Source organism: Oryzias melastigma, linkage group LG6, assembly GCF_002922805.2.
Source record: "Oryzias melastigma strain HK-1 linkage group LG6, ASM292280v2, whole genome shotgun sequence".
Lineage (NCBI taxonomy): Eukaryota > Metazoa > Chordata > Actinopteri > Beloniformes > Adrianichthyidae > Oryzias > Oryzias melastigma.
Window position 1 is genome coordinate 6,183,483 of NC_050517.1, and position 23,579 is coordinate 6,207,061.

The 23,579-nt window shown below is 42.3% G+C and overlaps 1 protein-coding gene across 9 annotated transcripts in view; it reads left to right on the forward strand.

The window, feature by feature from the left end:
* The window catches only part of ndrg4 (NDRG family member 4), a 57,074-nt gene extending 33,721 nt beyond the window's left edge, over positions 1–23,353 (forward strand). For 6 of the 9 annotated variants that reach the window (XM_024258876.2, XM_024258874.2, XM_024258878.2 and 3 more), the window contains 14 exons: positions 5,970–6,075; positions 8,916–9,036; positions 9,123–9,185; positions 9,253–9,313; positions 10,632–10,718; positions 10,799–10,855; positions 10,934–11,037; positions 11,444–11,500; positions 11,708–11,759; positions 14,629–14,676; positions 17,321–17,356; positions 17,451–17,502; positions 17,666–17,704; positions 19,657–23,353. In XM_024258876.2, coding sequence (XP_024114644.1) covers positions 5,970–6,075; positions 8,916–9,036; positions 9,123–9,185; positions 9,253–9,313; positions 10,632–10,718; positions 10,799–10,855; positions 10,934–11,037; positions 11,444–11,500; positions 11,708–11,759; positions 14,629–14,676; positions 17,321–17,356; positions 17,451–17,502; positions 17,666–17,704; positions 19,657–19,811 — 1,038 coding nt within the window. In that variant the 3' untranslated portion in view covers positions 19,812–23,353. Of the gene's footprint in view, positions 1–4,780; positions 4,947–5,969; positions 6,076–8,915; positions 9,037–9,122; positions 9,186–9,252; positions 9,314–10,631; positions 10,719–10,798; positions 10,856–10,933; positions 11,038–11,443; positions 11,501–11,707; positions 11,760–14,628; positions 14,677–17,320; positions 17,357–17,450; positions 17,503–17,665; positions 17,705–19,656 lie in introns of those variants that run through there. The other 3 variants (XM_024258880.2, XM_024258881.2, XM_024258877.2) reach the window with 3 other exon arrangements.
* The last annotated feature ends 226 nt before the right edge of the window (positions 23,354–23,579 follow it).

The window sequence follows — 23,579 nt, forward strand, 5'->3', positions numbered from 1 at the left end:
GATGAAGAAATGGAAGGAAGGAAGGATGGATGGATGGATCGATGGATGGATGATGGATAAATGGAAGGATGGATGGATGGATGGATAAATGGAAGGAAGGATGGATGGATCGATCGATCGATGATGAATTGATGGAACAATGAAGAGATGGGTAGAGGGATAGAAGGATGGATGAATGGATAGATGGATAAATAGATGGATGGATGAACAGATGTACGAATGTTCTTACAGTCCAGATGATTTTTTTTTTACCTCAACATTTGAACTTCTAGTTTTAATCAATCTGAGGTCCGCTTTACTTTGTCACTCATTTTGCTGCTCCGTTATCCCAACATTCAGTCAGCCGTTATTGAGAAGGGAACCAGGAATTTAGAAAACTCTATTCAAAGCTGAAAAATCTTTTACTTGAGCAGCACTGTGGAAACAAAGACTGAATCTTCCTTTCACACGTCAGCAGTCTCTCATGAGATGTTTGTGATCATCATCTCAACACAGACACTCCCAGTGAAACTTCAATCTTAACATTATCTTTTCTCAAGAGCTTTGCCTCAGAACTCCCTTTACTGCTAAAACGGTCATGTGACTGATGATGCTTTAACCAAAAACTGCTTTGGTTCTCTGAAGGAATCTTCTGGCTGCTTGAAACCATTGAGGACAGTAATGTCTCTATTTTTCACAATAATGAATAATTATCCATTGGCTTAATCTTCCATAACAACGTTAGTTTCATATATTGTGATTACTATCCTATCCTATCTCGGTTTTTGGCACTGATAACTACCTTAGCACAACGCCAGTGTTCTACGCTAACCAGCTAAAAAAAGAACATCAACAAAAACAACTTCCCTCAGTGTTTCCTTCATCACTTTTCTTCTTCGTTTGTCTTTCCACACTGCTGGGATAACTCCATGTCATTACGGTGTTAGGTTTTTTTTATCCCTCTTTAATAGGGGTGGGCGATGGGGTATTGATCAGATACCAAGTCATTACAGGGCTGGTATCACCAAAATCTTATTTGTACTGATACTTTTTCCTTGAAATGTTGTGATTGTAGATTAATTTTGAAATTACACAATGTTTTTTTTAAGTAAGTGTATAATAAAACACAGGACAGAGACTTTCGGCAAATAAAAATGTTTGTCAACAAATAACAATCAGAACTGTGCTGTTTAGTCAGGCAGTGTTGCCAGATAGGACAGTTTTTTGCTCAAATAAGGCAAGTTTTTGCTCAAATTGAGCATTTTTATCACCCAATCTGGCAACGTTGCCGACAGCTAGACACAGTGCTTGCATGAACTTCGTAAGTAAATTCAAGTACTTCACACTAAAAACTTCGAAAAAGTGTCAAGACTATCAATTTCATTAGGCTAGTATCGATACTTCTCCTTGGTATTGATACTATTGATACTCAGATCGAAACAACCACCCCAATTAGCTAACGGGACTGGTAGCTGTCAATCATTCCATGCCTAAGGGCGTCGCCGTTTACGTCACTACCTGACTGACAGTTCGGTTCAATAACCTAATAATGCTGTTAAAGTCAGTCACAGGGGATTATTGCAATTTATTTGACTCATATCCAATGTTTATTTGTAATCATTTGAGGGGTTTAATAAACACAGGAAACAGCCACATGTAAAAACGGACATCTTAGTTCTCCTCAAAGACAAGAGAACAGACATGCAGCTTTGCTCATCAATACATTTTATTGATGCAGTCCTCCATGAACTCATGTGGCACACAAAGACAACCAAAACTGCACAAGTTGTGTTTCTAGGGGGTGTTTAGTTCACTTCTCCAAACTAATGAAACAAAGAAACCCTCCAAATAAAGCAACATTTTACACCTCTGGGATTGGATTTACCATCCAAAACTTCCTTTTGCAGCATGTGGTCTTCAGTGGTGGTCCCACTCACAGCATCCACAGCAGCTGATTTCAAACAATGTTTGTAAAAAGGACTTTATTAGATAGATGTTTGCAACTTTTTATGTTTACACACAACTTTTTATCATCCACACCTTCAGCAGCCTCACTACATTTCATTTTTTCCCTGTGCGAGTAACCCGAGTCGTCCACATTTTTGATATTTCCTGTTGACCGCCTGCGTGCTCCATAAAGGTTTGACCATTTTTTGCCTTCAGACAGCCCATATCCACCCCTAAGGGCAGCTGTAACTAAAGCTTAAAGGGTAACCAAACAGCTGCAGGCTGACTCCTCCCAGAGAATCTGACCACAGAGAAAAAACATGGCGCTTGAAAATTAAAATCCAGAAGTCCCTCCTCCTGCTAGAGCTGACTGCAAAAAAACATAATTTGCGCCTGAAATCATTGGAAGGAAGACCTTAACCGGAACCCCCGTTTTAAGGTTTCGATCTTTTTTCCCTTTGACATACCGTGACTGCTTACGTGATCAGCTGATTCAAAGAGAAAAACAGCATTTTTACGGCTTTTTCTCCAGAGGTAAACGGGTGTAGTTATACAAATTTGAACACTTCCCAGCCAGCATGCTACTGAGGAGTTTGCTAGCTCGCTACAGTGGAATTCACTAGCTCGCCACAGAGGAGCTCGCTAGCTTAATACTACGGAGCTCGCTAGTTCGATACAGCAGAGCTCTTTAGCCTGATACACGGAGCTGGCTAGCATGCTACAGTGGAGCTTGCTAGCTTGATGCAACGGGGCTTGCTAGCTCGATCCAGCTGAGCTCCCTAGTATGCAACAGTGGAGCTCACTACGTCAATATAACAGAACTCTCTAGCTTGATACGCCGGAGCTCGCTAGCACACTCACTGAGTTCCCACAGGCAATGTGGGCAAACAAAGATGAGGCCACCTCAGAAACTGTGGACAAACCTAATTGGGGCCCACATTTTAAACCATATGGGGCCCACTTGGCCTTGCTGGCTGGGTTGTTAATATTGACATGAAAAAAATAAAACGATTAACATTCTCTGTCCCATTTGAAGCTCATCTTGCACTTTAAATTGTTTGACATTTACAGTTTATTCACATTCAAAAGCTTAAAAGCTGATAGTTCTGAAAAGTGTTTAAAGTATCATTTTTGAAAGGCTTTCCTAAAGTTTAGGAAATTTCCAATAGCACAACCGACTGAAATTGTGAAATTTCTGCTTCTGGCTAGAGATTGTTTCTAGCACCATCTTGCTTGTGACCAGAGACCCCTCAAAACTTCTGAGACTTACAGCAGTTGACCAATCACAAGATTAAACTGTAATGCCTTGTTTTAACCTGTAGGGGGCATACATAGACAGTAATTTCAGGAATTAAACAAGTTTATTTTCAATTGTAAAGAAATTGGTAAGGACGACCAACAGCACTTTTAAAGTCTCATTTATAGAGGTCAACAGTAAACAAAAATTAAAAAAAAAATGTGTTTGGTTACCCTGTAACCCTTGTGCTATCCTATGTATGTGGATGTTGGAGTGGGGTCATCTGGACCCCACAAGACAGCGAGATGATTTTTTCTTTCAATGATTTTTAAATTTCACTGGTGTCTGTGGCAGACATGAAATCCTGTCCGCCTTCATCTCCATTTGTCAATGGATGGATACCATGTCAATCTAAGGCTCGGGTAATCTGGACCCCATAAGATAGCACCAGGGTTAAGCCATGACAGATGCGACATGAGGCCAATAGTTGTATCTGAAACCGTCTAAATTAAACAGAATGATGGCAACAAACATTTACTGTGACTGCAAGAGAATCTACATGTACAGACAGTCACTGGTCTCAGAACATGAGGAAACAGACAGCTGCATTCTGGGTAAACACTGTAAAACAAACGGTGAGAAAGATCTTACATAAATGAAGCTGGGGTTTCGTCCCTGTGTGGATGATGGATCACGGATTCTGATGACCTGCTGGTTGATCATTCAGGTTTCAGCGGGGTGGGGGTGAGGGGTTTCTTTCTGTTAAATCCCACATGCAGTGATCCTAATCATCTCTGTTTGTGTATTTGCTCTCAAACATGACAATAAAGACTCTCCACGCCTGAGAGGATCCAACTTCTGTGAGGTGCATCATGGGTTCTGCATGGTTCAGGCACAGGGGGGGCGTGTCCCTGCAGGAGCTTAGAGTATAAGATCGAATGCATCCATACATCACCTACGTTAGGATCAAATTCAGCTCTTTTCTCAGTCCACCCTTGACTCTAACCTTCAGCTCCCCCTCATCTCAGATTGTGTTTTATTCAGTCAGCAGAAAAGGTGGATGGGGGGGTGGATGAATGTCAGAATCTTCTGCATGCGACACCATTGCATCCATGTGGATGTGCACGTATGCTTCCATGTGAGGGGGGGGGCTGGAGCTGCACACCGACAGAGAAAAAGCTCTGCAGCGTTTCTCGGAGCAACAAGCTGCATCAGGACCGCATATCTGCCCGGTTCTTTACCCGCCCTGCTGCCTGTGACCCCCCGGGCTTTAAAAGTGAGCGAGGTTTCTGCAGCTTCAAAGGGAGAAGATGTCCACACAGGAAGCCATGGAGGAGCTGAGGGGGGGCTTTGTTCCATGGCGGGGCTTTAAAAAAGATTTTTCTGATGCTGCACATTCAAATGTTTGACCTACTTTGTTAAAGCAGTGGATGTAAACATGGGGAGGGGGGGTAATAAGAGGCACAGCTGAGTGACAGAGCAGCCGACCAGTCAGAGGCTGGGATGCAGTTCCAGCTAATGATGCCCCCCCCTCGTGAGTGAGTGTGCAGAGTGAGTAAAGAGGAGGAACATGGTGAAGAAGAGGAGGGGCAGGGCAGCAGCATATAAGTGTGGCTGCTGACGGAGCGCACAAAGACTGCAGCGTCTCCATCCTCCACCAGCAGAACCTAGTCCTTGAGAACAGGAGAGGTCTGCCTGCAGCTCCTCCTCATCCTCCTCATCCTCCTCGGCTCCATCCGCTGAGCGTGCAGAAACTGCCACCATGCCTGAGTGCTGGGACGGGGTGAGTGACGGGGGCGTGGGGCTTCTTCTGATGTTGGATGATGTTACTTTGACTCCGTGGGCGGGCCCTTCTCTGACTTTACCCTACTGACCCACATCAAGACGGTTCTTAGCCACATTATTAACTAGGAATCATTTGAAGGTGTTGCCATGGAAACACTAAAGGGGCTTCATCTGACAGTGAGATGAAGCAGATTAGAAAACTGGCTGGATTACCTCATAAACGCTGTCAGAGTGGATTACAGAAACCTCCACTGTGTGTTTGTGTCCTCAGCCCTTTGAGGGGGGGGGCTGCTGCACGGTGCCTGCATGTGGCACAGAAACAGGCAGGAGGGAAGGTTTACTGCAGCAGGAGCCCCGCCCCCCTCCTCCGTGCACGTGCGTTTGTGTTTGTGTCAGGTTTGCGCAGCTCGCGCTCTCCTGCATCTCCATTTTGAATTTTCTGCAGCGGCTGGCAGAATGTGGGTCAGCGGCACACGGTCAGCAGTCAGGGGGCTGTGATGTCAACAACACACACGCATGCACGCATGCAGACACACAACCCTGCATCCGTTCACACAAAAACACACAATGAATGCTGTTCTGGCTTAGAATGATGTGTTTGTGTGATGGGGGGGCGTCCAGCAGGGACGGTGTAGCTCGGATGTTTCTGGAACATTAAAGCTGTTTACACAACATCATAAGAGCTTTTTCAAAGTGGGACTCGACAAAAACGAACCAAATTCAGGATCATATGATCGTTCTGTGACACGCCTCATAAAAAAGATGAATTTCATTAAATACTAACTAATGAAAACCTAAAATGTGATCAAATCTCTTCATGTTTCAGTTGTTACTTTAATGTTTTTGTTGTAATATGTTGAAAAAATTGACTTTTTTCTCTATCCTTCTTGTGGATATGATTACATTCTGTTTTCTTACACCAAAATTACTAAATCATTTCAAACTAAATCTTATTCAAATATGAAGAAGATTTGTTGACTTCAAATGTTCTGATTAATTTGAGTGTTTTTGTGTTTTCCAGGAACATGATGTGGAGACTCCCTATGGGATGCTGCATGTGGTGATCCGGGGAGCACCCAAAGGAAACAAACCTGCCATCCTCACCTATCACGATGTGGGCCTGAACCGTGAGTGTTTCTCTGCTGCCGTGCTCACACACAAAACAAAACCAAAGCTTCTTCTTCTCCATGTGTAACAACAGCAAGCTGAAAGTGCTGCTAGTCTCTGGTAAACTGCTCTTTACCCTCAAGTCAACATGATCGGTTTGTGGTGGATGACTCCGATGGTCAGTACTGCTGAAAAATTATTGAAATGCCTAAAATCAAACATATAAATTGCATTTATGAAAATTCCTTCCTGGTTAAAATGTTTCAAAAAGGAACTACAAGTTGCCAAATGATCCCAAAACCCACCCCAATTATATCCACCCTCCTAAAGCAAGGTTTGCCTGCAAAAGGCAGAAAAAAGGAGCCCAAAAGGGCTGGAAACCGCCCAATCTGGCAACACTGCCTCTGTCCTGACTAGCAAGTCTCTAAATCAGGGGTAACCAACCTGGTGCCCACAGGGAATAAGTTGCCCCCAAGGACCACACAAGTTGCCCGCAGGTCTCTTCTCAATACAACACAACTCACTTTTGAGCTGCGTCTGGAATTAAATTTTATTCTGTTGCTACTTTTTTAACTACACTTGCATTTACATGGATTAAAAAATGTGACCTCTGACCTACTCCAGTTCAAAGATCATTAATTTAGTTAAAAATGCTGAAAATTTGATCATTAGTTCAAAATGTGACAAAATTTGTTTAAAAATGTGTAAATTGACTTTTCTATAACATTACATTATTGATAAACATAGTGAAAATAGAAAATTTTTCCCATGAAATGTAAGTGATCATCTGAAAATGTAACAATTACTGAGATTAATTAAGTGCTAAATATTTATATCTGTTTCCTAGCTTGTTGTCATTGTTGATAATTATCATTGTCTTTACATTGAGGAGTATCATTATTATTATTAATAATTTATAACTAACTATAACTAAGCAAATTTGTTATTTCAAACTGGTAGGCCTTCATATGACTCAGAACCCATGAAGTAGCTGTCAGTTTCAGAAATGTTGGTGACCCTGCTCTAGCTGTTGACTGGAATGTACTATTGCTGCAAAGTGACGGGGTAGAACAAAACACTTTACATGCAAGTCACATGATTTCAGTGATTTAGGGTGTTTGTTTTATGGCAGACTTATATAAAATTGGGCATCAAATTAATTTCAGACACTTTATTTTATATTCACCTCAAAGCCCCAATATTGTTTGGGGGACAAGGCGATCGCCTATACCTTTGCCTAATGGTAAATCCGCCCGTGGTCAGTAGTTGAAATAACACAAAATGGGAACCTGATTTAAAGACCCAAACATGTAAACAGAGGGTCAGGTTGAGTCCGCCCCAACAGAGGTGAATTTCTGATTAATTCCCATCGCTCTGTGGAAACTATGTCCTAAAAAACGACCCATGTTTTTAGACTTTGGCTACAAACAACATGATCATAATTAAGAGACTACTGGGAATGCTTTGAAAACAGATAATGATTGGATTAGGACTCTGTAAACAAAACTCTGTAAACACGGAAAGAAAATGATTCAGGATCTCTACCATCACTGAGACCTTTGTGTGACCTCTGTATGACCTCTGTGTGACCTTCGACTGTTTACATGTCCATAAAACTGCAGCTGAATGGCTCAAAAGTTCTTCCTTAACTTATCAGCCTGCTTATAATAAACTGTGATCTGCTGTGTTAGTTTCCAAAACTTTTCCAATCCAACGTTTACTCTGCAGCCGCTAAAGTTCACGGGCTAAACGCTGGATGGGTTTAAATGGAATCTCTGGGATTAAACACAGCGCTGCTCATCAGTCGCTGACAAACGGGATTATGTCACTTTGGACTGGAAAAGCAGAACTTAATCCCTTTGAAACGAGAGAACGGTTAAAAACCAGCCTATTCATTTATTTGTTTAGTTTTTTGGGGGGGCGGTGAGAGATGAAAACAAAAATAACATGAAATGCATCTCTAAAATGTAGGTCAGAAAAACATCCTGTGGAGGGGCGGAGCCAGCACTGCAGAGCTGCTCTGATGGGGGGGGGGGGGTATCTGCCCCCCTGTTTCTCAGGCAGCTGTGGCTCAGAGATAGAACATCTTTTTCCCAACTGAAGGGTTGGTAGTTTGACTCCATACTTTGAAAAAACAAAGATGTGTCGCTAGGGGGTGGGGGTGGGGGGTGATAAACCTCAGGCTTATTGAAGACAGGAGTATCTCCACCCTAAAACCATGGTGGAGAGAGCATGAAGAGGAGAGGGAGAGTAAGTAGAAAACAAGCACGACAGGAAGTAGGTAATGAGGTCAGATAGCGGGGGGGGGCATGATTCAGCTGGCTCATCACAAAGACCACATCTCCCCCTCCCAGAACTGCTGCTCAGGACCTGCAGCTTTCCTTAAGGTCATGTGATGCTCTCCTGACTCAAGGAGAAGATGCACTTTTGACATCAACTCTGCCTTAGTGCTCCTGACAGCCTGAGGGGGCAGCAAACAGATCCCCAGTTACAGTCACTTATTTTAAAAAACAGTTCCTACCAAGAGGGGGGGTCACTTTTTCTTCAGTGGATTCTGGTCTGAAGTTCCACGCCCCTGAAAGCACCATGATCTGCAGGAGTTCAAACGTTTAGGAGGAACTTTCCTTTTGTTCTTACACTAAATGCTTCAGAATTGTTTTACTCCTTTATGAAATTTACTGACGCTCAATTGAGTCTTGAGCACTTCTAAACAAAGCTGAAGGACTGATGCATGTCAGGGGTTTTGCTCTCTCCACGTTGGTTCAGGACCAGCTGCACAGAGTGAAGTGAAGTGTATAATTAATGTGGTTGGATTCCTCTGTTTCCCATCACTCACGTTCCCTCTCTTTCTTCTCTGCAGACAAGCTGTGCTTCAACCCTTTCTTCCACAACGAGGACATGCAGGAGATCACCAAGCACTTCGTGGTTTGTCACGTGGACGCCCCCGGTCAGCAGGTCGGGGCTCCGCAGTTCCCTCAGGGGTAAATACGCACGGCTTTAAAGAAGGCTCCTCCACTGATGCGTGCAGGTGGTTTTGTAATCTAAGAGTTTGCATAAACTCCCCCAGGTACCAGTACCCGACCATGGACCAGCTGGCTGGCATGCTGCCTACAGTAGTGGAGCACTTTGGGTCAGTCAGACTTATCTAGAACATTCTTTGCATGTTGGGGGAGAGCTGACCTGAGTGTGTGTTTTAGGTTCAAGAGCATCGTTGGCATCGGGGTTGGAGCTGGAGCTTTTGTTCTGGCTAAGTTTGCTGTAAGTCTGATCTTCGTTGTTCTGAAAAACTCTAATGCAGGGGTCCCCAAACTGTTTCTCGTGAGGGCCACATAACTGTTTTCTTCTCTGATGTGGGACCGGGTCGGTCTGTAGGGTAACAGAAAAAGTGTAACAATCGCAGCCTAAACGTAAACATTTACAGTTTTCCAGCAAGCCACACATAGCTAAATTTTAAATATTTCCTTTTTGCTATCTTTATAGAAAGAAATAAGACTAAAATATTTTAGAACTAGATAAATAGCATTACCTGTGATAATGCTAGAGATGCTGTTAGCTGAATGAGGCTGCTGAAGATGCTAGAGCTAATAGCTGAAAACGCTGAAGCTGATAGCTAGCTAAACTATTAGCGAAATGGCAAATTATCCAAAAACTGGTAAAATTTCTAATTTAGCAAAAACAGCTAGCATGTTGCTAAATATTAGCCCAGCTCCAAATTAGCCTAAAAACGGAAAAAAGCCTAAATTAGCAAAAATAGATAGCATGTAGCTGAAATATTAGCTAAGCCCCAAAATAGCTTAGAAATCCTTAGGAAATGCCAAAACCGTCGAAAAAGCAAGCATAAAAATAAGGGCTGGGTTGAGAAAAATCGAAAAATTAATTTGAATCAATTTAAGCTTAATAGATCAATAATCGACTCACAAAAGATATAAATCGATTTAAAACATAAAGCTAAAGTCAGCTAGTTTGATCCTAACGTTCAATTGAATTTACTATAGGACGGCTAATGCTAACGTTCGGTCGACCAAAAAAATACATTGACTCTTAAGAAAATATTTTTTAAAGTAACTATTTGTGGTCTAAAACATCGTTTTTTTCCCTCATACTGTCGCCTTCTTCTTGAATAATGGCGTGATCATCACCTAGTGTCCAAACTGAAACGTCCTCCAGGAGAAGCAGAACAATGTTTACAATGTTAATGATCTGAACATTTTAGTTAGAACTTCTCCTTTAGAGAATCCATGTAACACTGGATGATATTAACAATCTCATTATTTCACTGATACATTTACAGTATGTGAACTGGATCAGATTAATATGAATATATTCAATATACATGGTAGATTTTGTATGTATTTATAACAAATGTGTATAAATGTGTAAACTTAAAATTGAATTTAATAGAAGAATCGAAAAAATCGAAATTGGAATGAAAAGTCACGTTCTATGTAGTTCTCAGTCGGCGTTTCTCATAGTGTGTCGGGGGCCTGATGCGGCCCGCGAGCCGTAGTTTGGGGACCCCTGCTCTAATGTCACAAAGTATGAAGAAGAAACTTCAATCTGTGCCATCTCCATCCAGCTGATCTTCCCTGACCTGGTGGAGGGTTTGGTTCTGCTCAACATCGACCCCAATGGCAAAGGCTGGATCGACTGGGCAGCCAGCAAGGTGGCGCTCTTCAATCGTCAGCTCACAGGAATCACCTCTTTGTGTGGTCACACTGACAGGCTCCCCTCTCGTTTCCTCAGCTCTCCGGCCTGACCAGCACCATCCCAGACATCGTGCTGCCTCACCTCTTCAGCCAGGTTAGCTGAGAGCCTCTCTGGTGCCGCAAACACGGCAGCAGATCCTCAGTCCGGGTCACTGAGCTTCTTTGTTTGCAGGAAGAACTGGTGAGCAACACAGAGCTGGTGCAGAGCTACCGGCAACAGATCAACAACAACGTCAACCACTTCAACCTGCAGCTCTTCTGGAACATGTATGGCAGGTGAGACTCCTGCTCTCACCTGAGGCCTTTCCACCAGCTCAGCAGGAGACATTTTCATTACACTATCAACGAGAGTCGAGCTTTAGTTCCAAAGAGACATTTATGTGTCTGTCTTTAGAATTCACATGATATAAAATCACAAATGTTGTTTTTCTTCTTATAAATTTATTTTTGGTGTTAAAAAAATGTCTTTGTAGTAAACAATGGTGCAAAACTGCAAGTAAATACATACATTCTCTGATGATCAACCACTCACCTCATAATTACACAAATGTTTTACATACACAGATTAAAAGATGCTCAGTTTCCTTTTTATCTTTCACAGATGCTATTATTGAACTATTTATGACCAATAATTCAGTTTCTTAAGGCTTTGACCTTTTTTGGGGGTTTGTGCCTCTTTCAGCCGCAGGGACCTGGAGATGAACCGCAGCGGATCCGCTCTCAACTCCAAAACCCTGAAGTGAGCTCTCACAAGAGAAGTGTTCTGAACAAATGTAAAATCATGATACATGACTGAGTTTTTCAACCTGATCTGTGTGGACCCAAACCAGTGCTGTTGTGTACCAGCAGAGGATGTGTAACAATCATGAATGCAGATGAAGCAGCTGTTGTCTTTGATTGGTGGGGACAGCCTGACGGTCGGAGTAACCTGCTGATGTCTCTGCAGGTGCCCCGTCATGCTGGTGGTGGGGGACAACGCCCCGGCTGAGGAGGGGGTGGTGAGTCCCACACACGACTTGTCATTTTACAACATTTTAATACAAAAAAGTGTTGAAGCGTGTTTGTGAGTGCTCGTTTATATTTGTGGTCGATAGTGTCAAAGTCTGAACTGAGGTCTAACAGGACCAGAACTGAGATTAGTGCTTTATTAATATGTGTTTTGTGTGGTTGTGTGTTTTGTGGTTTTGTTTGTGTGTGTTTTTGGGTGATTGCTTGTGTTTTGGGTGTTTGTGTGTTCTTTATAGGTTTGTGTCATTGTGTGTGGTCTTTCTGGTTGTGTTTTGTTTTGTATGTGGTTTTGTGTGGTGTGTGTTTGTGTGTGTTTTGTGTTTTTGTGTCCTTGTCTGTTTTATAAAATGGTTAACGGCGTACACTTGTATAGTGCTTTCTACCCTCCTTCAAGGGCCCAAAGCGCTTCACAGTCACAGACCCATTCACCCATTCACACACACATTCACACACTGGTGGTGGCTCCGCTGCCAAACACTGGCACCAACCTCCCACCAGAGGCAACTCGGGGTTCAGTGTCTTGCCCAAGGACACTTCGACACATGGGCAGGCAAGGCGGGAATCGAACCCACTCACTTCTGATCAGGAGTCGACCGCCCTACCTCTGCACCACAGCTGCTTTTGTTTATGTTTGGTCATGGTTTTGTGTTGTTGTGCGTGCTCTGTCTGGTTTTGTGTGTGTGCTTTGTGTAGTTTTGTGTTTTTTTATTGTTGCGTTGCATGTGTGATTGTGTGTCTTGTGTGTGGTTGTGTGGAAGTGTGAGGTTTTGTATTTCTTTTGCTTTTTTTACTTGTGTGGTATTGTGTTGTGTGTGTTTTATGTTGTTGCGCGTGTTCTGACTGGTTTTGTGTGTGTGCCTTGTGTACAGTGGAGTGTTTTTTGATATAGTTGGGTGTGCTGTCTGGTTCTGTGTATTTAGTGTAGTTGTGTGGTATTGTGTTATGTGTCCTTTGTGTAGTTGTGTGGCATTGTGTTGTGGTGTGCATCTTTTTTGTTGATATGTGTGTGTGTGATATTGTGTTGTGGTGTGTCTTTTATGTTGATACGTGGGTGATATTGTGGTGTGTGTCCTTTGTGTAACTGTGTGGTATTTTGTTGTGGTGTGTGTCTTTTTTGTTGATATGTGTGTGATATTGTGTTGTGGTGTGTATCTTTTGTGTAGTCGTGTTGGATTGTGCTGTGGTGTGTGTTTTTTGTGTAGTTGTGTAGGATTATGTTGTGGTGTGTGTCTTTTGTGTTTTTACGTGTGTGGAATTGTGTTGTGTGTGTTTTGTGTAGTTTTGTGGGATTGTGTTGTGGCATGTGTCTTTTGTGTTGTGTGTTATTGTGTTCTGGTGTGTGCTTTGTGTTGCTTTGCGGGGTGCTGTGTGTTTTATGTTGCTGTGTGGTATTGTGGTGTGTTGTGTGTGTTTTTTCGCGGGTTCATCTGCTCCGACCTTCATTTCACAGAGACAGGTGTGGTGGGGGTCGCCTGCAGTGGGGGTGGGGGCTGTGAGGAAGCACAGATGTGGGTTTGATTCCCGCTGACAGATGGAGGTCATGTTGATGCTGGTGCTGCAGTCATGCCGTGAATGCAGCTTTCACAGATGCATTTCCTGCACTGATTCCTGCACAATGGATCAAGTTGGATCTTAGTGATCTGCTGGATCTGTATGTGATCCCGGAAAACAAACCTCACCTGCGTCTTCAGTCGTTTGTTTTTCTTGTTTGGTCAGTACACGTGTGTTTGCTGATCTGTGAGGAAGAAATAACGATGAACTGCGCCAGCGTCCGTCATGTGTGCGATCTTTGTGCACATTGAAGCAGTCATGCGTTGTGTGAGCATCAGCACACGTGTGAGTTTGTGTGTCTCCTGCAGTCTGTGCAGTGACTCATCTCTGCAGCACTCTGCAGTATCTGGGTCAGACCTGTCCTGTGTTTACTGACCATCTCTGCGTGCATTTATCTGTTTGCATTTGCAGAACTCTCACATCAGAACTGGGTCAAACCCAAGAAGCTTCAGCCCAGAAGTTTTTTTTTACAGACTAATTAGTAAAAATCTGATGAGGGAGGATTTGACCAGCTGTCCTCTAGAGAGGAGCTTGAGTTTAGGTTAAGGAGTTTCAGAGACTTTCCATCAAACACACAACTCCAGATTTCTTATTTTGGATTTTAGGTTTGAACTCCTCAAATGTTAGTAAAAGTATATTCTTACTGACATTCTCAGGAATACATCATCTTGATCTGCAGACATTTGACTTCTGCTTTGGTTCAGAAACAACAATAACAAACAGTGAGGAGACTGAAAGACTCAAACTCGTTTTCAGTGTTTCTCCTGTTAGGATGAAGATGGTTTTTATTTATTATCATAATGTTTAATTATACCTTTGATGTGTCTTTATGTTTTCATTTACACCAAACATTTCTAAGTATATATTTTTGAACACAATACAGTTAGTTTGTCATTTTTTTGGCCGCCATCTTTTTTTTGGCCGCATACATGATGGTACCCAGAAATCTGAAACCCAAATCTGGAAAAATGGATTTCTGGAATCCTCATCCGTTTTTTTTAATTCCCAAATGTTGATCCATATGAATCATCAATTTGGTTTTTCTTGGGAGGAGTTTTGCTTTTTTTTGTTTGTTTTACAGCCGACATCTTGGTTTGGAGCTGGATTAAAACAAAGTTTTGGGCTCAGAAATGTATTTTCCGCTTTCTTGTTTTTGTTTCTAAAGTTTGGCAGAAGAGAAGCCTTTCTTTAATCCTTTACCAGAATACTAAAGAAGCCGATTTCCAATGTTTGATGACGAGAATGAGAAAAAGTTCAGTCCATGAAGATTCTGGTTTCTACAGTGATGCTTCTCTGCTTGCCTGATAGGTTGAGTGTAACTCCAAACTGGACCCGACCAACACCACCTTCCTGAAGGTAAACTTTCAAACTCATCAGCAAACTAATTAAAAAACAACAGTCCAACAATGATTAACAAATGACCAAAGAATAACCACACGAAGAAAACAATGTAGGAAAAACAAACAGAAAGCAGAGGTTTATTTTATCCAGAATACCTTTAGTAAATCAAGTATTTTATGCATGTGTAGTTCAGGAAGTATCCTAACTGTATATTTCTTCAGACTAAATGTTTTTAGTTGGTAAATTATAGATAGTACATAAACCTATCTAGTACACTGCCTCACGCTCAGTAAATTGAGTACTTTAGGGTTCAGACATGGAGAGTACAACAGAAATACTCGTTAATCAAAAGCAGAATACATCGTTTTCATCAAACACAAATAACTACAAATGGATGCAGACACTTGACAGAAAGACTCTGGTAAATTCTTTGGGATTGAGTTGAAGATCTCTGGAAATACGCACTTTGAGACGAGACTGCAGAAAAGCTGAAAGAAAGTTCAGAAAGGACAGACTTCATATTTCCCATGACCTTCTTAGAGATAAACTCTTTATGTATAATGAAGCTGTCAAAAGAGCAAGAAGACAATTTTATTCTGAGATTATTTCTACTGCTTCTGGTGATCAACGCACCCTTTTTAAGACATTGGGCTCTCTTTTGGATGCTGATACTGGTGGCAATCTTGTGCAAAGTTCTGTGGAAATTTGTGAAAGTTTTTGTGGATTTTTCATTGACAAAGTTACTTGTATCAGGTCTTCCCTTTCACACAGCTCCACTTACTCTCCACCTACTCCACCAACACCAACAGCTAGCCTTCATTCATTTTCTTTGGTGTCTCTGGCTGAGTTAGAAAGGGAGATATCAAGTCTTAAACCAGCTGGTTCTTCTTTTGATGTTCTGCCGGCTTGGTTTTTTAAGAAAGTCTCTGCAGTGATTGCTCCAGTTGTTTTAACCATTATAAATTCAAGTCTTGCGTCCAGTCAGGTTCCACTTGATTTTAAACGAGCGGTTGTACGGCCGCTGTTGAAAAAACAAGGGCTGGATGCTACAGTGTTTTCAAACTTTAGGCCCATTTCTAACCTTCCCTTCTGTGCAAAAGTCCTTGAAAACATTGTGTATAAACAGCTGGTTACATTTTTAAATGGTCATGACATCCTTGAACCTTTCCAGTCAGGTTTCAGACCTAAACACAGCACAGAAACTGCTCTTTTAAAAATTTTTAATGACATTTTATCAGTAACCGATGCAGGTAATTCTGTGGTTCTTTTATTATTGGATTTGTCAGCAGCGTTCGATACAGTGGATCATGAGATCCTGATTGATCGGCTGGAACACTGGGTGGGGATCTCTGGGGAAGCTCTTCAGTGGATGAGATCCTATCTCACAGACAGGTCATTCTGTGTTAGCATGGGTCCTCACTCCTCCAAGTGTCATCCCCTGAGGTGGGGAGTCCCCCAGGGTTCCGTTCTGGGCCCACTGCTTTTCTCAGTTTACATGCTCCCACTGGGGAAGCTGCTTCGGAAGCAGAAGGTGGATTTCCACCTATATGCTGACGACTGCCAAATTTATGTCCCCATACACAAAGGTCCCGACCGCTCAGTTACGGCGCTAACTGAATGCCTCAATGAAGTGAAGCTGTGGATGTCGGCTAATTTTCTTGGACTCAATGAGACCAAAACAGAGGTTGTCGTGTTTTCCCCTGGTGGGCGCCAGGATCATGGTCTGGACCTCCTCTCTCTCGCTCCCTTTGAAAAGTCTGTGGTCACTAACTTGGGAGTGAAACTTGATGCTGCCCTGAAACTGGACCAACAAATAAATGCAGTAACCAGGTCCTGCTTCTTCCAGTTAAAACGTTTATCCAGGATCAAGTCCTTCATATCCAAACCAAACCTAGAAATAGTGACCCACGCTTTTGTGTTGTCCAGGCTGAATTACTGCAGCTCCTTATACGCCGGGTTACCCAATGCCTCACTTGCCAGATTACAGCTGGTGCAAAATGCAGCGGCCAGATTTATATGTGGTGTTAAGAAGTCTGATCACATAACCCCTGTTCTGGTCTCTTTGAACTGGCTGCCCGTGCAATATCTGATTTTTATGAAAATTCTTATCTTTGCTTTTAAATCACAGGCAGGTACGGCACCGTCTTACCTCTCTGATCTGATTTTAAAATATTCCCCCTCTAAGTCTTTGCGTTCTGCGGACCAGTGTTTGTTACTGGTTCCGAGAACCAAATGTAAGTTCCGAGGAGATCGTGCCTTTTCTGTGCTGGCTCCTAAGCTGTGGAACCAGTTGCCACTGAATATTAGAGAGGTCACACTTTTGGAGAGTTTTAAATCTAAACTGTTCCTCCACTATCGCGCTGTAGTATCTGCCTAGCTGCTTTTTATCATGTAAATTTTAATTTCTTTTTAAGATTTTATGTATGTATTTATTTATTTATTTTTAAATTGTTTTTAGGATTGTTATATATTGTATTTTCTTGTGTACAGCACTTTGGGCCTCCTTGGCTGGTGGTGAAAGGTGCTTTATAAATGAATAAATGAAATGAAATGAAATGAAATGAAGACGTTAGCTTCTCTCAGTCACGTTGCTGCTGTTATCTGCGTAACAAAGAGTGTTGTGAGGTTTTGTTTGACGGTTGACCTGGTCTCGTGGCAGATGGCGGACTCTGGTGGACTCCCACAGCTCACACAGGTAACATGTCGCAGCAGTGACAAAGCTCCATACAGACCCTGAACGGATCAAGCTCCAAAAGCAGGAATGAAAACTCTGACATACTGTTTTCCAGCCTGGGAAGCTGACGGAAGCCTTCAAGTATTTCCTGCAGGGGATGGGCTACAGTAAGTTCTGACCTTTGACTGTCAGTGGATAAATGTACATAAATGAGTTTGTTGTTAACCAGTCATTTTAGCAGTTTCATTGCTGTAGGACTGATGTGTTGGATGTGGAAGGACATGAGTTGTGTTAATTTTGCCCTCTGTCCTTCTTACCCTGTTCTCTCAGTCGCTTATGTGAAGGATCGGAGGTTGAGTGGAGGGCCAGGTATTTCCTCCTCCCCGTTCACCTCTGACCTCTGACTTGCCCCGCCCGATGGCATTTTGAAATGTCTTTTTGGTTTCGTTTGGTTCTTTTCTTTGGTTATGGACAACAGTAATGTTGGGCTGTGATGATCTATCTTTAATTTTGCTCTCATTTCTGGTGTTTTGTCTCTCCCGAGGACATTAAACCCCATTATCGTTTTACCAAACACAATTTTTCCTGCAGTGGAAAAATAAGATGCTCTCACCACCCTCCCCATTCCCTCATCCCATCACCAAGGTTGCTCTCTGCATGGCCTTCTGCTTGCTTTGAGCAAAACTATAAGGTCTACGTTCAACAGACTTGAGACTTTGACACACAGGGTTATTCAGTACATCAAAAAAGGGTTCGGGAGATGTATTTACAGTTACATTTTTGTGAGATTTAGCTTGATAGTTTTTCCTACTTCTGATTGACATATGGCATATGACATATGGGAGATTTTTTCCAGCTCTTATAAATTTTTAGCTCCATTCATTTCAATAAGAGAAGCATCAGATTGCATCAAAAAGACCTGAAGGTGAAGTTAGAACCCCAAACAAAGAACATGGCAGATCAAAAAACCACGATAAAGTTAAAAGAGCTGAAGTCTAAAACCACTGAAGCTTCATCTGTTGTTAGAGGCTCAACTGGAAGATTGGAAATATTCAAAGTCTCACATTCAGTTACCTCTGGATGGATGCTTGTGTGGGGGTTGAGGTAGGGGCAACCCTAATATTTGAAAACAAAACAAAACAAAAAACCTTCATCAAAAGAGGTTATCAAAAGCTCTTAAAGGTTGCAGATCTTTGCAATAAGTAGCAGAAAAAACACATTTTTTGAATTGATTTTGTCTTGACGGGTAGTTAAAGGGTTAAAATGCTGTGCTTTGACCACTGACAGTGGATGAGAACTGGAGTGACTTCTCCTCCTTGGCGTTCCAACCAGGAAGTACCTGCTGGTTCCAAGAAGCAAATATCCCATAGACTTCTACAGAGAAATTTTCTTAGAAGAAAACATTGGATTATTAAGAACATGTTTTAAAAAAGAAGATATCAGAGCTAGAACGGTAATTCTGAAATGTGGAATGACTGAGTAACAGCTGTTCATTTCTCTGTAGAGATCGATGGGATTTTGGCTTCTTGGAACCAACAGGTACTTCCTGTTTGGAACGCCAGTCCACCTCTCTTAAGCAGTCAATGATCACACCATACTGAACCCTTCTGTGTTGCTTCATAGAAAAGCTGCTATTTTGCAGATAAACAATATATTGCAGGGGAGTAACGACATTTTTTTTCCCCCTAAAATCCAATCAGAATGATCTGTCAAATCCAGTCGAATCAATTTATACTATTTAAAAATTGCTTCAAAATTAGATAAATTGATAGTCAATCTTAGAAAATACCATTTGTTTAGAGACATGGTAGGTTTATTTTACTAAAATAAACTGATCAACCATCATTCTAGTCCATTGTGTGGAAACACTTTGAATTTAGTAAAGTCATGTGACCATACAGTGTGGTAGAATGTTCTAATAATGTTATATTTAATAATGGTTTGGTGTGTCCAGTTACTAAAACTTTAAAGTAATTTAAAACTTTGATACTGTAGTTTACTTAAAAACTTTTATCATAAAACATGATTGAATTTTACAGGACGTGTTTGATGGTTATGTCCAGGATAAGCGGAGCCTTAGATGAGACAGGCTGACTCTATAATTCTCACCCCACTGACGATGTGTCTCTGATGGACACATTAGCAGCTCTGATCACCTCAACCATCCATGAGCCAGCCAGCTGCCTTCTGTCACCAGCTACAGCAGAGAAACACTTCAGTTCTCCACATTTAGCATGGAATCCCTACATCCCCCCAGCATCAACCCATGACACCTTTCGTTTCTAGACAGAACTAACACCACCCCCCCTCTCTTCCCCCAGTGCCCTCAGCCAGTATGACCCGCCTGGCCCGCTCCAGAACGGCCTCCCTGACCAGCGCCGGCTCCACGGATGGGACTCGCTCTCGGGCCTGCACCAACTCTGACAGCGCTGAAGGAGTGGGTGCAGTCACCCAAACCATGGAGGTGTCATGCTGAGCAGCCACAGAGGGAGGGAAGTGTGGCGAGGGGGCGGGGGGTAGCTGGAGTGAAGGAAGTGAGAAACAAGACGATGAGGAGTGATGAAAGAAAAGAGAAGATGTAGACTGATGGAGGTGCTCGGTGATGACTCTGTCTATCTTTCTTGCATTTGTCTGCCATAATCCAGCCTCTTGCTGCCCCCCCCATGCTGTAAAATACCATTGGCATTGCCACTAACCCTAACCTAATACCCCCCCACCCAATCACCCTCCCCTGAAGATTTAAGCAGCTGTTTCTGTTCTTGAAGTGTAATGTTGTGCTTGCTAAGTGTCTCCTCATTTTTTGCCTGCACCCCCAACCCCCCACCCCCCCCTAAAAAAGAACACAAACACCATGTAACCCTGTGTCTTGACCAGAGAAAGGCATCTGTTGAACGTGAAAGCTGAACTTTGAGGGGGTGCTAGAAAGGTGAAGTATTATGCATGTTTGTGATGAAGTTGTTTCCAGACTCAGACATCTCTCTCTGTGGCGCCAGGATGGTCGAAGGTGCAGCGAGAATGGCGAGGAGGCGTGTCCAGAGTCTGCCGGACAGCAGAACGCAGTCGTGTCGTAGCACAGTGCAGCTGTAGCCTTTAGGAACAGTGTTAGATTTCTGTAGAGCTTAGCTAGAGCACAACACATATTTATATATGAAGCTGCACTTAGAATTATGGTAAAGGTCTAGGAAATGATCTGTTACAAAACTTTCTGATGGATCCTCGTTTCATAACAACATTTGGAGGGAAAGTCCTCACTAAAGCTGTGTCTGAATTCCCCCCGATCACTATATAGAGGGTTCGGCATTTTCTAGGGCTGTCCAAATCTAATAATTCCAAAATCAAGTGCACTAGAAATTTCCCGGAAGTCTTACGTCTAACTAGCATACATCGATGCTCACTAGATTGATTAGCGAATATAGACCACAATGCATTGCGGTCGAAAACATTTTGAAAAAAAAAACGTGTTTAAATGTATATTTTAATAAACCATCCACATTTTCACCAACAGAACACAGTGGAGTCTTAAATAAATGTGAAATGTTCGTTTTGATTCGATTTTGACTTAGTGAAATCCAGCATTTGGAAAAAGGAAAGAAAAATAGTGAGCATCGTGTCCGAATTGCTTTTAAAATCCAGGACACTAGATAGTCCTACACTAGATAGTTTTTTAGTAGTTTGGGGTTAGAGAGGGAATTCGGACACAACCTAAGAGTTTCATCCATCTTGATTTCACTCTAGAGATAAATAATTCTGGATTTGAGGAGAAAAATACCCATCCTAAGAACCAAAAGCAGAACTTTATTGTTCCTCTGTGCTGTAGACTTTGCACACTTTGAAGGTGACTGGTGAACCCACCAAACTCTGACCCTCCAAAAGCTTTGAGAAGCTGTTGTCAGCTGTTGAGAAGCAAAGTTGTAAGATTTCATCCCTACTTGTTGAAATGTTTAGGAAACTAGTTGTGCTCATGGTTTTGATGACACTACAGGTCAATGAGTGTAGCCACGAACCACCGCTTCTCTCCGGCGTGACTCTAAGACGATGTGGCTCACATTTCTGATAGGAAAACTCTAGTTCTTCCTCCATCGTCTAAAGTACCACAACCTTTGATATTGCATGATCTTAGTGACGCACTGGTGCATCTACAAACATAGAATAGAAAACATATACATGTGATGGTGACGGTAGTCTTAGTGAAAGATCTAATGTATAGTTTCCAGTAACAGTGCCCTCCTCACTAGTGTGTCACACATTAAGCAGAACCGAGCTCACGGTTCTGAGGTTGACTCTTTGTGGTCTCGGACTTGACACTCATCCTTTGACCACAACATGAGCCAAACTGGACCCGGTTAATTCAATTAATTCAATTGGCTTTGCACCAAATTCCTTGTCTTGAATTGCCCAGCCCATTTGCATGGATGAACCAAAGTCACCCCCCCCCCCCATCCAGACAACCCCAGTCAGGCACAAACAGCTGACACTGACAGGAGAACCGCATGGACTCAGGTTTGCTGCAGGATTCGCACAAAAGCATTTGTTGTGATGTAGTTAGTGAGTGTTTCATGTGTTAATGTGATCTCACTAGCATATAGTGCTTTTAGTGCATAAGTACAGTGTTTTAGGCTAGAAAAACTGCGCTGTTGTTCTCTGCAGAACTGGACCGCCTTCTGGGTCAAAAATGGCGCCCCCTTGGTTTTCATCCTTTCACTTTCTCTTGTTTTTTTTCAAAGGAAAAATGTTCCCCCGTAGGAAGTAGCTTGACTTCTAACCACTGAGGATTTTGTGTACTTGAGGTTGCCTGTAAGGGGCGGGGCTTTTTTGGGACCATTTGGGTTCCAAGCTCAGAATGTAGGGCAACTCCCGTCTACCTTAAAAAAAAAACCCCTTCCCTAAAAATCACATGGTGCCCCGGCTCTCACAGGCAAACCCTGCCACACCTCAAAGGGCTAACAGCTAAAGTCCCTTTTTAGATGATAGTTTTATTGCAGTTATGCTTCTGAGCACCAGAGGGCGCCAGAGAGGAGCAGATGCACATCTGTATTGAAAAAGAAAGGTCAACGGCAAAGCAGAGAGAGATGCTGAGCACACACGTCGTTGAATGGATGTTTAAGGAAAAGAATGTGAATTTATTGAAGCATGAGACTGACTTTTGTTTTTTTTTGTTTTTGTCTGAATTACGGAATAAGCTTTATGTTGTGAAGAGAGAGATCACGAGATCAGATCAAACGCCGTCCCAGGATTAACTGCAGAAACACTCCAGCTTGCATGTTGCAGAGTTTGTGTGTGATCATTTTTCAGTGTTTCTTCTCTTCACCAAGCTATTTTCTGCCATCTACACTTGGTTTCCTCCCACATAACTTCTACCCACACTGCCTGGGGGGCTCCTGAATGTATCTTGTCCCTATCTGAAGTGCTGTACAGTACTGTCAACTTACACCTCGTTCTCACTCTGGTTTGCACTTCTTATCTTTGGCCCCGTTGACATGTTACATGAAGACCCGACTCGTTCCTCCTCAAGGTCTGTCAATAGTGAGGCTGATCTTTGGCTGTGCAGCTCCCATGAGCTGCCTCCAGATCAGTTTGTACGGACCTTGGTCCTCCTTGCTCTTGTAGATATTTTTATTTGTAGAGCAAGTAACCTAAACCAAACACTAATCCTACTGTGATGTGAGAAATGTATTTCTGTTCCCTCTGTTTTTTTTAATCCACTATAGGGTGTGAACTTCTCTTGGTATAATGATCTTGACTCCTGTGTTCTTCTGCTTCTCTAACTGCCACTGTTGATTAATTTGTACGAAGCAATAAGTTTTGTTGGGTTTTTTTGGGTAGGAGTGTTTTTTTTATTATGGGACTCTTTCCCATTAGCCTGTTTCTATTACAAACACTAAGACTCTGACCCACTTCATTGTCATTCAGATGTGTACTGTAAAGTTTAAATATATTATATATACAATATAAATACAACATTAGCTGTATTTGTCCATGTACTGATCAAATAACAAGAAATAAAAAAACTTAACAGAATTTAAAGGCCATGGGTTCTATTATTATTTTAGCCGTGTTGGAAATCTGGAGATCATTTTTTTTTTTCATTTTTAATGAGCATGTAAAAGGTTTTAAAGCCACACTGGACTCACCTTCATAGGTGCCATCCCTCAGACCACTGTGGTTTAACGTTTCTGCATTTGGTTCAGTTTTTATTGGATCTTCTCTGACTAAACTCATCTTCAGTGACTGTTACTGTAGAGCA